Source organism: Tachypleus tridentatus, chromosome 3 (genome assembly GCF_004210375.1).
Source record: "Tachypleus tridentatus isolate NWPU-2018 chromosome 3, ASM421037v1, whole genome shotgun sequence".
Taxonomy (NCBI): Eukaryota; Metazoa; Arthropoda; class Merostomata; order Xiphosura; family Limulidae; genus Tachypleus; species Tachypleus tridentatus.
Genome location: NC_134827.1, coordinates 80,559,172 through 80,575,119, shown reverse-complemented (window position 1 = coordinate 80,575,119; position 15,948 = coordinate 80,559,172). Strand labels below are relative to the sequence as shown.

The 15,948-nt window shown below is 33.8% G+C and overlaps 1 protein-coding gene across 2 annotated transcripts in view; it reads right to left on the bottom strand.

The window, feature by feature from the left end:
- LOC143247328 (uncharacterized) overlaps positions 1–15,948 on the bottom strand; it is a 90,198-nt gene that overhangs the window by 30,133 nt on the left and 44,117 nt on the right. For both annotated transcript variants that reach the window (XM_076495183.1, XM_076495184.1), the window contains exons 2-3: positions 1,828–1,899; positions 1,611–1,682 (exon numbers count right to left, since the gene is read on the bottom strand). In XM_076495183.1, the coding sequence (XP_076351298.1) occupies positions 1,611–1,682; positions 1,828–1,899 (144 nt within the window). The remainder of the gene's footprint in view (positions 1–1,610; positions 1,683–1,827; positions 1,900–15,948) is intronic.

The following is a 15,948-nucleotide window of genomic DNA, read 5'->3' as shown; positions in this document are numbered from 1 at the left end:
TGATACGCTGTTGTTTCACCGCAAAGCTACTAAAGTCCGTGAACCTTCTACCGATCCCACCGATATGAAAAACTTATAACTTACAAAAATACCTCAAATAGTAATGTCAATTCCTGGGGTGTTATCAATAGACATTTAACCTATTCTTTTTACAGCAGTTATTCATCTTAATCGAACACTAGTCTAACAATTAAGCATTGTTGTGATCATTCTACACTTGAATTAGTGAAATTAAGCATTGTTTTTATTTTAAACAATTATTATACTTAGAATCATACACGAACTTTACGAGATCTTTTATTAGACAACATTGTACATTATTGCCAGAAAAAGACTGCCATAAGAGAACTGAAATCTCTTAAATAAAGTATTTTAACATAAAGCAAAGTTATGAGTATTAAAACATAACTTTTTGTTATCTTAGAATAAAATGGCATTCTGAACGTTCGATATTTATTACAGTATAATATTTCATTTAAAAGTGCATCACTGAGAAAAAATAGTTGTGTGTCAATTAATAAAAACCCTATGTTGCTTCACAGCATCACAAACTGTGTTTCTTAACACAGACTATGACAAAACTGACTGTCGTGGTTATATAAACACATAAGTGTTTTAACAACACAGATCTCATGTGTTTTCAATTCAGCAGTGTGTTTATTTAAATACATCGGCGTGCTTTCATCGCTTTATCATAACAACTAATGAACAAATTATTTATTCTCTGGCCACCACCTAATAAATCGAACCCCAGCTTTTTGCCCCACACACATAAAAGTTCTGGTGGAAAAGAACTGCTGTTAACCCCACTTTATTACGATCTTTTTTTTGTTGTTGTTTTTTGTCCCACGTTTAATTGCTATGTTATGAAGCGCCTTAATTTACTTACGTTATTATTACCACACATAGTGTGTTAGACTAAACACAAAGATTGTAAGTGAGCCAACCAACATGTTTGTGTTAGTTTAAACCTGAACTTGTGTTGCAGCCACATAATTCGTGTTGTGTTTAACAGAACGTAACAGTAATCTTTTTACCGAACATTGTGTGTGGGAAACTGCTTTTAATGGGTTTTTTTATGAATAAAGTGTTTGTTAAAAAAAATATTGCTTCAAAGAATGCTAATGTTGTTATAATAAGTAAAATTTTAATTTAGAACAAGTCTGTTTTATAGAGTAGCCATTAGTAAAGTAGCTAGCTAATACTTTAATACTGGAGAGTCAGTTGAGTGTGAGGGACGGCCCAGTGATAAATAAGTCTAAGGAATGTTTAAAATTATGTTTCCAGACCTTCGAAGGTTACATCACAGATAGCCCATTAGGTTTTTATTTTATGTTGTTATGGTTTCATTTGACGATATCCTTCCTTTAGCTTTAGTTTGTTTGTTCGTAGTTAAGGACAGAGCAATATTATTGGCTGTGCTGTATCCACCACAGGTATCTAAACCAGATTTTTAGCGAAATAGCCATCAGATTTACCGCTGAGCCACTTGGGAACAGGAAACGAACTATGAATTAAAATTGTTTTAAATATGTAAATCAGTTGTAATGGCGTTACAGAAAATAGAATTCGTTACTTTACGTGTAAAGAATGCATCACTTAACACTTACAATATCTCCAGCCGTATGAGACCGTTGAAAACATTCGGTGAAAGGTCAATGAGGCTATTACTTCGCAGATTTCTGAAAATAATAGCAATGAATTAAACTTTCCACATTCATGTAACACTCATTTTGCTTGACCAAGATTTGTATAAAATATTATATATCAGATATAGATTACAGGATTTAGATTCCTTGATGTCTTTAATGAAAAGCTGATACTTACAGTTCTTTTAATTGTGTCAGACGAGAAAACGAAAAATCTGCCACTTCTGTAATACTGTTGACGCTAAGGTCCCTGAAACAATAATAAACACTATAGTATCATGTATTGTTGACTCTAAGGTCCCTGAAACAATAATAAACACTATAGTATCATGTATTGTTGACTCTAATGTCCCTGAAACAATAATAAACACTATAGTATCATGTATTGTTGACGCTAAGGTCCCTGAAACAGTAATAAGCGCTATAGCATCACATGCTGTTGATGCTAGGGTTCCTGAAACAATAATAAAAACTATAGCATCATGTATTGTTGACGCTAAGGTCCCTGAAACAGTAATAAGCGCTATAGCATCACATGCTGTTGATGCTAGGGTTCCTGAAACAATAATAAAAACTATAGCATCATGTATTGTTGACGAAATTAAATCGTGTAATTTTCTGAAGCAAATGATAACAAAAACAAAAGGTACACCACATTTAAACAGAGTCCAACTGGATACCTGCATAATTGTATCACGGCATTTTTCACGAATTCTTAGTTTCCAAACGTATATATTACAACATTTTGAACAAACGTTCAAATTTGTGCGCAAACTCTTGCAATTCACTTGAAAGTGCGAGGATAGAGACAATAAAGTAGGCCTAACTTTAAAATATAAGGACTAAAAAATGTATCCCCTGCAAAAAAGTGTCTGTCTCTTAAAAACAAAATAGAGAAATTTACTCATTCAAAAGGACTAAGATTGGGTGTAATATGAATGTTATTGGGTTTTTTTGTACGAATAAACCGGAAAGTATATTTGGTGTTGAATATTGATAATTGAAGAGAACTGAATGGGTTATGGCATGAAGTATGAACACATGTGTCTATTTGTCATCTTTTTGGTGCTGTCTTCGAGAAGGCAGGTATATCATCTTTAATCTTTGTGCTATGAGTTGTGATGAATCAGTTGACGAGACGATAAGGTAACTGTTATTTTAAGAAGGTATTTAATATCATATCAAGACGTATCAGTTTAGGTTCTCCATTTAAAAAGGAATCAGATAAATTAAAATGATGTAAACTCGCGTTCTCTGGTGTCAGCAAACATCATTCACTGCACACTTTGTTATTTTGACCAACAGCCAATCACAATATTTAATAAAAATAAGATTCAGCTCAGCAAATTTGTTCATCTACATTTTCTGCCGCTTTAAGGATTTGATCCTTGATGTTTCTGATGATTTAAGGATTTGATCCTTGATGTTTCTGATGACTTAAGGTTTTCATCCTTAATGTTTCTGATTCTTTAAAGATTTGATCCTTGATGTTTCTGATGACGTAAGAATTTGATCCTTGATGTTTCTGATGATTTAAGGATTTGATCCTTGATGTTTTTAAGGAATAATATAATTAATTGACTGTATGACAAGGATCACTAGAAATACTAACATCTTCCATTCAGTGTAACATCTTCTGCCACGTATAACACCTCATACTAAATGTAATACCTCCCATCAAGTGTAACAACTTCCACTGTATTCAACATCTTCCGGAAATTAAGTGTAACGCCTTCGATTACATGTAATACTTCATACAAAGTGTGACAACTTCCAATATATTAACACACTGCACTAAGTGTTACATCTTCTGCTAAGCGTAAAACCTCATACAAACCGTAACACCTAGCAAGTGTAACATCTTTAACTAAATTAAATACATTCACTATGTGCTACAATTTTTTTTGCTCAAATTATTAACATTTGCACGCGGTCAAAATGTCCTTCGTCACATCCTTTTTGTAATAAATTACTAACGCTAGTGTATTAAGTCCTTTGTTGCTCTTCTAATTTAGCGTTGTTTTTGAAGTTACATATTTCGTTATCTGGTGGCATGACTCAAAAGTATATCTTTATACCATAATACATCTTATCCGTCTTTAACTGTCAGTTTTACGCTTAAATTGAGTTCAGCCTATAAAATCAAACTAACCTAGTGTGTGGATGAAACTCCAACATGAAACGTAATTGCGAAAGATAAAGCTTTACCAAAACATAATGAAGTCATCTAATTGGTCTTAAAGCATGCGCACAAAATATTCTACAAACTCTGAAAGAGTTCGGCCCTCGTCACCCGTCTTTTCTCAACAACAATACTTCCCTAACAATGTTTTATTTATATTTTGTTACGTATTGTCGACTTGTCCCCTCCCTCCCCTGCGTGTCTTGGGTTTATGTTTCACTTGAAACTGATTTTCTACCTCAGTTGGTACCACTTTGTTTTCAGCCTGAAGTAGATCCAAAGCTCAAAAGCTGGAAAATAAATCAACTTAGCAACAGTGTAGAAACCATTTTTATTATTTTTTTCGCTGATTAATTCTCTTAACAAATTCCATTCTTTAAAGAGCACTTTCTTTAATTAAATATTTTTGTTTGAGCGCGAAATTACACAAAGGATTATCTGAGTTCTGCCTACCCAAACACTCAAGCTAAACCACATTGTTTTTTTTTAAATAAATTAGTTACTTTTTGTAATTGGGTTACTTAACAGAAATATCATCTGTGATTGCAAGGTTTATCTACACTCAGAAAATCATAATTTCAAATTTGGAGAATTTTACTCCAAAAACGAATCAAAAACGTATTTGAATACAAATAAAAGTCTTTCACAAACGATTTATAATGAAGACGTTTTATTACATTTCCTTGCGCCTTTTATGTAGTCGATCGATCGTTCTGATTCAGTGGAGAGAAAACTTCACTAAAAGCAGCCACACCATCCAAAAAATGGAACCAAAATACTATTTTTGAAGCTCAATTTTATTATAAAAATTTTGTAGGTTGTAGTGAATATTTTTATCGGTTAAGAGTATATATCATCTTTAAATCGCTTTAATCTGTAAAAATTATCAAATATATGTAAGCGTGTTTTGTTTTATTAATTTCGCGCAAAGCTACTCGAGGGCTATCTGCGCTAGCGGTCCCTAATTTAGCAGTGTAAGACTAGAGGAAAGCAACTAATCATCACTATCTACTTCAGCTCTTGGACTTCCCTTTCACTAACGAATAGTAGGATTGACCGTCTCGTTATAAAGCTCCCAAAGCTGAAAGGGCAAGCACATTTGGTACGACAGGGACTCGAACGTGCGACCCTCAGATTACGAGTTGAGTGCCTTAACCATCTGGCCATGTCGAGCGGTAAGCATCTTTCCCTGAAGGGTTACTATGACTAGCATCTTAGTAAAACATGTTAAACTCAATGTTAACCTAAACGTAGTATCATACAATCTACCTTGTGTTACCTTAAGGATTTACAATGACAATAACATACAATCTACTTTATGTTTCCTTAAAGATCTATAATCACAATAACATACAATCTCCCTTAAGGTAACACAATCTACTTTGTGTTTCCTTAAAGATTTACAATGACAATAACATATAGTTACCTTATGTCGCCTTAAGGGTCTACAACGACAGTGATAGACAATATATCTCCAATATTTAAAAAGACATAGAAACCAATAGGATAAAAAAAAGACAACTTTATTTAAAGATAAGAGAATAAAGCATTTTATGACATCTCTAACTGACGAAACTCTCTCCAAGAAAGTAAAATCTATATATCAGAAAATCTGGACTACCATTTAAAGTTAGAGAATGGCCAAGACCATCTCTCAGTACACTACCCTGCAGTGTGATAAAGTCAACTGTCTTATGAAGACATGTTTACAGTTTAAAGATGGATGTCTTGTCTTCATTGTTGTTTACAAACTAACATGTAACATCTACTACCGTAGAGAAACCGGAATAACCATGCACTCAAATATAGGAGAACATATTGACTCCATAAACAACATTAAATAAACAGTTACGAACCAATAGTTAAACTAATGAAGTAAAACCAGACTCAAATCAAACATTCTCTGTATAAGTCCTCACCAGAGCCACCAAAAACACTGGAAGAAAAATCAAAGAAACTCTTCTTATCAAAGATGAATAGGGACAAAAGATGGAGTCTATAATTATAATTATATTATTTTTTCATCTCGGGGTATATTATAACTATCTTCAATTTAGAAAGGACTTTTGTTTACCATTGATAGCAGTTAATTCTTTCAACAATGTTTTTAGTACTTACTATTCACTGCACCTTGTAAAAATGTACGCTATAAGTTCGATTTGAATTTACTATTGAAAATAGTACTGAAGCTTTTTACTGTCATTTATGATTGATGTTTAATGGAAACTCCCGAAGTAGTTGTAAAGCGAAGCGTTGAGTGTCCAATTAAAGAAGAAAAATAACGAAACTGGATTTATAAGGTTGTTTATTAGTCGTTTATTACTAGTATTAAAGTATCCAAAATGGCCGACTCACTAAGTTCAGGCCCTACATGGAAGTAGTTAGATCACTCGTCTTTCTCTCTCGTTATATATACCCAAGAGGGTCAGGCGCACGTGACGTCTTTCTCCTCGACTCGTAGCCTCAGAGTTGCGGGTTCAAATCCCCGTCGCAACAAACATGCTCGTCCTTTCAGCCGAGGGGGAGGGGCGTCATAACGTGGTCAGTCCCATTATTCGTCCCGTTTTAACACTGCTAAATTAGGGACAGCTATTGCAGATAGCCCTCGTGTAGTTTTGGGCGAAATTCATCAATGGATTAAAGAAGATAAGTGAAGTATGTAACAAAATCAACAAGATCTACACAATTTATAGATTTCCCCTGAAGCTTTCAGTGGTTCTATGACGTATTTTTAACATCTGCTGACCTGGACTTTATTTGTACGTAAGCTGGTCACAGATGTAATTTCAGACGAAGCCTAGGCTGGTACACTTTTTTGAAAAAATGCTGAACTAACAGCTGCGGATATGTGATTAATGTCTGCCATAAATCGTAAAATTTGGCATAAAGATGACAGTTTACAGTTTCATGAGTCTCGTCGTTTGTACGAATTTTGTTCAGTTACAACAGGTTTCAGTAGGCCTAACGTGGAAGATAAATGTTTGTTTACTTTCTTGTATTTAATCTCAATAAATGTGATGGCTGTTGCCATCCTCTACTTGAAACTCCAGTTTTACTAAGAATTCCTAAAGACTGAAAAATGCGCTTGAAACAGTTTTTTCATCTCTAATTGCATATAATTCTTCAGTTCCGAAGACATCGTTTTAAGTGTTAAGACTATAAGGTAGCGGTAAGTCTGCGGTAAAACGTAAAAATCTGGGGTTCGATTCCACACGATGGACAGAGTGCAGATAGTACATTGAGCAGCTTTGTTCTTAGAAAATAACAACAGTGTTAGAGTACACACTATGCATACTGTTAACAGATTGTCAGTTAAGGGCATTGTGTTAACATATTGTATGTTAAGGGGACGCTGTTAACACATTGTAAGTGAAGGATACACTGTTAACACATTGTATATTGAGAACATTTTGTTTACACATTGTAATTACATATACCAAAATCAGGTAAACTGTCAAGTGAAATCTTAAATTTCTAACAAACTGTAATAATTTGTTTTACTTTTTATTCGTAATGAAACAAACAGAAGTCCACCCTGCACTTGATTAACGTTCGCCATAATATAATCAACCATTCTGGTTAAACAAACACAACCGGTTTTGCTTCAACATCTTCGGGAAATCAGACTAGAATTATCTGCGTTGATAGGTTAGAAAGAATGTAGATTATCAAAAACACTCGTCGTCAGATCTTGAGCCACTTTTGTCTGACCAAATAGTGAACTTGACCACCACTTATATAGAGCATTCACAGCTCCAAAGTTTAGAACACGTTTCCTATAGGCCGTGAACTTTGATTGTTCGAACTTACTGTTTAAATGCACTAACCATTAGGTTAGGCTCGGTTCAGACGTATATATATGAAACACAACGCTGCATCAGTTCCATCGACCAACAGATAATGTACAAACATTATCAAAATATTATGTAATAAAACAGTTGAAAAACTTGAAATAATCACATTAAATATAATCAACTAATCTCCAGTAATTAATTGTTATGTGAAACAACAGACAGTGAAGACCTTGAATGAATGACCTTTTGATCAAGTGAAATAGTGTAGCAACGGACAGTAAAGACCTTGAATTATCTTTGGATCACACGAATTAATGTAACAATGGACATTAAAGACCTTGGTTGACCTTCTGATCACAGGAATTAATGTAACAAAATACACTAAATCCCTTAAAAACCATCTAATGAAACTGTTTCTAACTTAACCATTTGTAGCTTTATTCTAGAAATAAAACAATAGTTTAATTGTTACTTCTGACAAGACCAACAAAGTAATCGGACAGGGGTAGATTGTACAAGATATACAAAATTCAACAAGTGTCAACAACAATTAATTAGCAGTTGTTGTTGTTTCTAACTTTAATATAACTAGAAAATAGAATCCAATTATTAAAACTAGAAACTGCAGTATGGATAAATTTAATTGTATTTTATCACGTAGAACTTGAACTTGACGAATTCAAAAGTTATTGTTTTACTTCTATCAGGAATTGTCCTATTACACAGTATAAGAATCGTGATAATATGTTAAGTAACAACCACGTATTGTAAATATAGACGACTGAAACCAAGGTTCTGTTTTCTCACCAACAAGTTAGAGCTCTCAATGATATCCAAAAAATTTCTATTATGAATAACTTATTATTCAAAAAGAGAAATCATTATAGAAAAAAACTCCATTTTTCAGAAATAAATAATTACATCGTAATGACTTCCTAAACTCGTGGACCGTTATGGTCAGTTGGTTAAGGCGTTCGACTTGTAATCTGAGGGTCGAGGATTTGAATCCCTGTAGCTTCAAACATGCTAACCCTTTCAGCCGTGGGGATATTATAACATGACGGTAAATTCCACTATTCGTTGGTAGAAAAGTAGCCCAAGAGTTGGCAATGGGTGGTGGTGATTAGCTGCCTTCCTCTAGTCTTAGACTACTAAATTAGGGACGGCTAACGCAGATAGCCTTCGTGTAGCTTTGCGCAAAATTTGAAATCAAAGAAGAAACCTAAACCCTACTTATTTTCATGGAAACACCCAGGATATCCATTATTTCCCATCACCAAGTCCCTGTCGCGCCAAACATGCTCGCTCTCTCAGCCGTGGGGGCGTTATAATGTGACGGTCAATCCCACTATTCGTTGGTAAAAGAGTAGCCCAAGAGTTGGCGGTGGATGGTGATGACTAGCTGCCCTCCCTCTAGTCTTACACTGCTAAATTAGGGACGACTAGCACAGTTAGCCTCGAATAGCTTTGTGCAAAATTTAAAAAAACAAACAAACAAACCATCACCAAGACTACAGCTGTAGAACACCATGTCATCGGTGTCGAAGAGTTCAATGTCTCAATGAGAAAGGTCAGTCTGTTAGGTTATACCTTATTATATATAGAAACAAACAAAAAAAAGACGCTTACACTTTGATTGGTTTGATTGTTTCGACGCTAAGCTGAGAAGAATCTAGTCTTGTATGTGTCACAACATCCTTCATTTCTTACAGCCACGAACATAAAAGTCCAGTCAAAATGTTTATTTTGGTTTGGTTTCTCATAAGTACAATTTATGGATAATGATGGTATGATACAGCTCTTTTGATAGTTTGTTATGTTCTGAAGGTTTTGGTGAAATTTTCTAACCATAAGATTCTAATTTCTAGTTTATATCAAGTTTCATATTTAATGGTTTTGATGGTTTGTTATGTTCTGAAGTTTCTGGTTAAAGCTTTCTAATCCTAAAGATTCTCATTTCTAGTTTATATCAAGTTTCTTGTTTCATATTTAAATCAATGTTTCGGTAACTTCTTAAACTCGTACATTGAATCCGTTATATAAGTGTTAAGTCTGAAGGTTTATAGCGCTATAAACCAGGTTTCGATACCCGTGATGGGCAAAGCACAGAAAGTCCATTACGCTGCTTTGTGCTTAGCTAAAAACAGACACAAATGGACATTTATAGAACTTCAACTTTTAGTAGGTTGAAGCTTGTCTAGGAGTATATCGTTATCGATTTCGGCTTCTCTTTAAGGCGTTTCTTTTGACCCAATGATTTATGATATCAGATAGAATGTCTAATGATCTTTGACACCTGAAGATGGTCTACAGTGATTTGTGATACCAGAAGGAATGCCTACTGATCTCTACTAGCTAAAGATGGTCTACAGTGATATCCGACATCAGGACGTGAACCGTAACGTTGAAAGCCATCATAATACGAAAGAGTTATTTATACAGTTTTATATGTTAGTTGCTCACTAAACGAAACATGATGCAAGCTGTAACGAATCTTTGTTATTTTAAATTGTAACTGATGCTAAATTAAGTATGGTTATTGCTAATTGAATATTCGTGTCTAATGAACAATCTTTGTTGTTGTTTTCTCTTTGGCAATATTGACGTAGCTTTTTATAATTAAAAATTATATATGTTATTTTTGACAAATATGGGAAAAAAAATCCGAATTTTCTCTTTTAATTTTCTTCTTCCAATCAAATTTTTCCAAAAACATCGTTCAGTTTCTTTGTAGTTAAGCCCAAAGCTACACAGCGAACTATCTGTGCTCTGCCCACCACTGGTATCGAAACTCAGTTTCTAGCGTAGTTGTAAGTCCGCAGAGATCCCGCTGAGCCACTGGAGGAAAGCATCTTTCGTTGTTCAGTGTTAACTTGTTCATGGTAACCAATTTAGTCAACCACTAAAAACACTTTTAAAGGTGACGAACAGACAACAGCTGCTCAACATCCGGAACTTGGACACAGGATAAAAAGATAAAACTATCTCTTCTCACATTAACACAGATTTCAGTCTTGTGTCCTTTGGTTATTAACCTGATAAAAAAATTTATGGAGAAGAATGGAAGAACAAATAGCCCCAGTAAGCACAGCCGTGCTGAACACTAGGGTATTCTGTTGTAAAGTCACACTGCTGGCGTTAGAACCCACTGAACATTTTTCTTATTTCGATTTTGTTTTTTTTATTGTGAAGTTCACGTAAGAGCTATCTGCTTTATCCGTAGCTAATTTATCAATGATAAACTACAGGGAAGGTATTTATTTAGTTAACACCACCCAGCGCCTTCATCAAGCCATTTTAATCGAGTAATAACATCCTTTATTCATTAAACTTTTTTGTAATTATTCAGAATTGTGTTTTATCCTAAAACTCTGGCTTGTAATTGGTAGAAATTAAGTTTTACTCTAAATATCTGGTTTCTAATTGATTAAAATTGTGTTTTATCATAAAACTCTAGCTTTTAATTGGTTATAATTGTACATTTTCCTAACACCTCTAGTTTATAATTGGTCAGAATTCTACGTTTTCTAACAAACTGTGGTTTGTAATTTTGACAACTATAATTAATTTTAAATACTTCAATTTTTAATTGGTAGAAATTATAAATTATCCGTAAAACTCCAGCTTCTAATTGATCAAAATTGTACGTTATCGTAAAACTTCTGTTTGGTAATTGGTCAGAATTGTACGTTATATTTAAACATTGGTTTGTAGTTTTCACAAATGCGCTTTATCCTAAACTGTTATTTGCTCAGAACTGTATTTTTTCTTTAAAACTAGCTTCTAATTGTTCATAATGGTATTTTATCCTGAAAACTTTGATTTGTAATTGGTTAGATTTCTAATTTTGTTTTGAATTACGCGTACAACTTCTCGAGGGCAATCTGCGGTAGCCGTTTATACTAATAGAAGGAAGAAGCTGTTTAGTACGACCCTCTGCCATGTCTTGTTGAACTCTTGATTAACGTATAGTGTGATCAAATATCAAATTAGAAAGCTCTCACGCATCAAAAAGACTAACATGTTCGACGACGGGTTTTGCTCCCGTGCCTCGCAGATTGTAAGTTTAACACTGTAACCACCAAAATTATTGATGAGGGTACATATCTGTGTACGTGATTTGTATGATTGTACATTCTTCATCGGCGATATTCAACGTGAACTCGTTTTAATGTTTAATAGGACAACTATCTGATATAAACTAGTTAAAACATGTACATAGTATTGACATATACATATATATATATCTAAACTAGACCAATAATTTTCACGTGTTTCGACCGATAATTATCTCTGAGGCGTTTAGCGTGTATTGCTTTGAGAAATCTGGTTCTGAACGTATGTAATTTGAGCCTGACTTCGTATTGCTTGAAAAGGGTTTTATTATTCACCGCTACGCGGATCTTTTATTTTTTTTAATTCAACAAACTACACGGCTATACAAACCTGTAATTCAATCAGGACTATTTTAAAGCGCCAGTTTCCTAGTATATATGTTACAATATTCCAGATCTAAAATATAGTTTCGTAAGAAACGCACGTATTATTTCTAAAGCAAAAATTGCGTCACTTTCACTACGTAACAGATGCAACTAATGAAGAACGTCCTACGTGACTAACGACATCGTAATTCGTAGAAAATTTTGTAAACGTCGTTATTGATTGAAATCTAAGCCTTTTGATTGGACAATCAGCTGAATATTACTTAATAGCGGTATTAATGCCCGTATTCTAGTCCCTAGAGTATGTTTAATGTTTTTGGTAATAAGGTGTATGGCTTGCAGTAAAAATTAAAAAAAGAAAAAAAATATTCAATTAAAGTTAGTTATATAAACGTCCACCAGGGCTGCAGAAAACGTAGATTAATGAATATCTATTTTCTTACACATTAGTAGAGCCAAATGCATGAGACATGTAGATACGAACATCGAAGTATATAAGTTATATAAAGACAAATTGACTAGAAGTGCTAAAAAAATTTGTTCTCTACCAGGGGGCATTATTCTTAGAAATTCATGAACGGGCTTTAAGAGCTGGTTTTATATCCTTACAAATAATACACGTGTTTTTAATAAATTGTCTCGTTTGTTTGTCGTAAAGATCAGAGCTTCGTAAAGAGCTAACCGAGATGTGTCCATTATTGGTGTCTAAACCAAGTTTTTAACATTATAAGCCTTCAGACTTACCACTGGGAGGCTATATTTTTGTCAGACTAGTGTTTTATTTTGAGTTGCTTGTTTGCTGTTAAGCCCAAAACTACAGAATGGTCTATCTTTGCTCTGCTTGTCACGAGTATAAAAACCTGATCATTAGTGTTAAAAGGTTTCAGACTCAACGATTAACTACTGGTTATTAAAATATATAATTCGACGCAATTATGTTTCCACCTTCATAATAAATGAAAATGTTTCGAGAGTTTATAATGTATAGAAACTATCATACTATTTAAACTGTGAGCAACGAGTTAAAATATCTGTTTCTGTTTGGCTTTTTTTTTTTAATTTCGCGCAAAGCTACTCGAGAGCTATCTGCGCCGTCTCTAATTTAACAGTGTAAGACTAGAGGTTAGGCAGCTACTCATCACCACCCACCGCCAACTCTTGGGATACTTTTTTACCAACGAATAGTGGGATTGACCGTAACATTATAGCGTCCCCATGGCTGAAAAGGAGAGCATGTTTGGTGCGACCAGGATTCGAACCCGCGACCCTCGGATTACGAGTCGAACGCCTTAACACGCTTGGCCATGCTGGGCCCAACTGTTTCTTCTTACACATAACCACAAAAGAAAATGACGTTTCTAACACAAAAAACAACAACAAAGTAACCACTGAAAAGGAGAGCGAATAGATAACTTAACGTTTTTAACAAGATAATCGTTAAACAAGATGAAATATGCCGCAGCCGCGCCACTTGAAATTCTTTGAGGCAGGATTAGAGTAAGTTAATCTATGAGATCTGAGGCGTGGAGTCCATAACCGTAATTAGATCTTAAATCGGTCAAGAGATGACGGAGCTATGAGATAAAAGTTCGCACTTGAAAAACTCAGAACCGTTTTAAGAGCCGATATGCCGAGGCTGAAAACGAGAGAGAATAGGTAATTTAAAGTTTCTAATAATGGAACAAATAATCCAACAATTGGATTTCAACAAAGGTTGCCTCATTCGTGACGGAATCGTTACAATAAGAAAGTAGAATGCCTCTGTTACGAAACAAAAAGCTGTATCGTTCTGAAATGACTAGAACATTCTAAAAGACCTAGATGTCTCCTGAAACTTGGATGTGATCTTGGTGAGAACAACTTAGGGAACAACAAACAGTTCTTTGTTGACAATATGTCAAACAAAATTATGTTTGTTGATGACCTGAACAAAGAAAATGAGCTATTAATTCGTAATATTTCAACTTATCAACAATAACTAGGAAAAACAATAGATACAATTACTAGAAAAAACAACACACGCAGTAACTAGGCTGAACAATAGGTATAATAACTGGGTAAAACAATAAGTAAAATAACTAGGTAAAACAATAGGTACAATAAATATGAAGAACAGACACAATAACTAAGTAAAACAATTGTTACAATAACTAGGCAAAATCAGACACAATAACTAGGTAAAAACAGATACAAAAACTAGGTAAAAGAATATATACAATAACAAGGTAAAACAATAGGTACAGTAACTAAGGAAAAACAACAGACACAGTAAATAGGTAAAACAATAGGTACAATAACCAGATAAAACAATAAGTAAAATAAATAGGTGAAACAATAGGTGTAATAACCAGGTAAAACAGTAGGTACAGTAACCAGGTAAAACAATAAGTAAAATAAAAAAGCAAAACAATAGGTACAATAAATCATCTTAAATTCTAATACAGCTTGATTTACTTTTCATCTAATTAATTAGAAAATTAGCTTTTACCAGATGCACAATACATTGTTCAGCTAATGGAAGTTTCTATTCTGTACCTCTATAACTACATGGTGATTAATTCATTTCTTAAATACTTCTCTATTTTGTACAATGAACAAACCAGGTAAGTAATATTTTTATACATTGGAAGTTGGCGGTTTTAAACTCGAAACGAATCTAAGTCCGTCCAAATGCTATCATTGGGAGACTGTTACTTTAACTTAGTTTAATATTTCAAGCCTCATAGAATTGCATTACTTTCTCTATCTGCGAGCTGTTCATTTATTCAGACGATTCTTCGGAATGAAATGAACTATATTTTTAATTTAATACGTTATACGGAGAACGTAATAATCGGAACAAGCCGAGTAACGTAGAACACAAGAAAGGAATAATTAGAATTTGATCCAAAATGATATAGAGAGACAGTTTCTTTTAACATAAGGTAAAATACATTACTTATGTTTATACATGAACTGTAAAAGCAGTTCAAAAATAAACAAACATGCTTTCATCAAGAAAAAATATAAATCGCTCGCACAACATTCCACGAGGATCGCTTCTCAATAAAGTAGAATAACAACAATACACCAGGATCACTTCTTAATAAAGTAGAAGTACAACAATATCTCAAGCACACTTCTTAATAAAGTAGAACTACAACAATACACTAGGACCACTTCTTAATAAAGTAGAAGTACAAAATTACACCAGGATCACTTCTTAATAAAATAGAAGCACAACAATACATCAGGATCACTTCTTATTATAGTAGAAGCACAACAATAAAGCACGATCAGTTCTCAATAAAGAAGTACAACAATACACTACGATCACTTCTCATAAAAGAAAAAGTACAACAATACACCAGGATCACTTCTTAATAAAGTAGAAGTACAAAAATACACCAGAATCAATAAAGTAGAAGCATAACAGTATAAAGGATCAAGCTAAAGTAACAGTAGAACAATACACTAGGATCACTTCTTAATAAAGTAGAAGTACAACAATACACCAGGATCACTTCTCAATAAAGTAGAAGTACAACAATACACCAGGATCACTTCTCATAAAAGAAGAAGCACAACAATACACTACGATCACTTCTCATAAAAGTAGAAGCACAACAATACACCAGGAACACTTTTTAATAAAGTAGAAGCACAATAATAAACCAGTATCAATTCTCAATAAAGAAGTACAACAATACAATAGGATCACTTCTCATAAAAGAAGAAGTACAAGAATACATCAGGATCACTTCTCAATAAAGAAGAAGTACAACAATACACAAGAATCACTTCTCAATAAAGTAGAAGCACGACAATACACGAGGATCACTTCTTATTAAAGTATAAGTACAACAATACACTAGGATCACTTCTTAGTAAAGTAGAAGCAA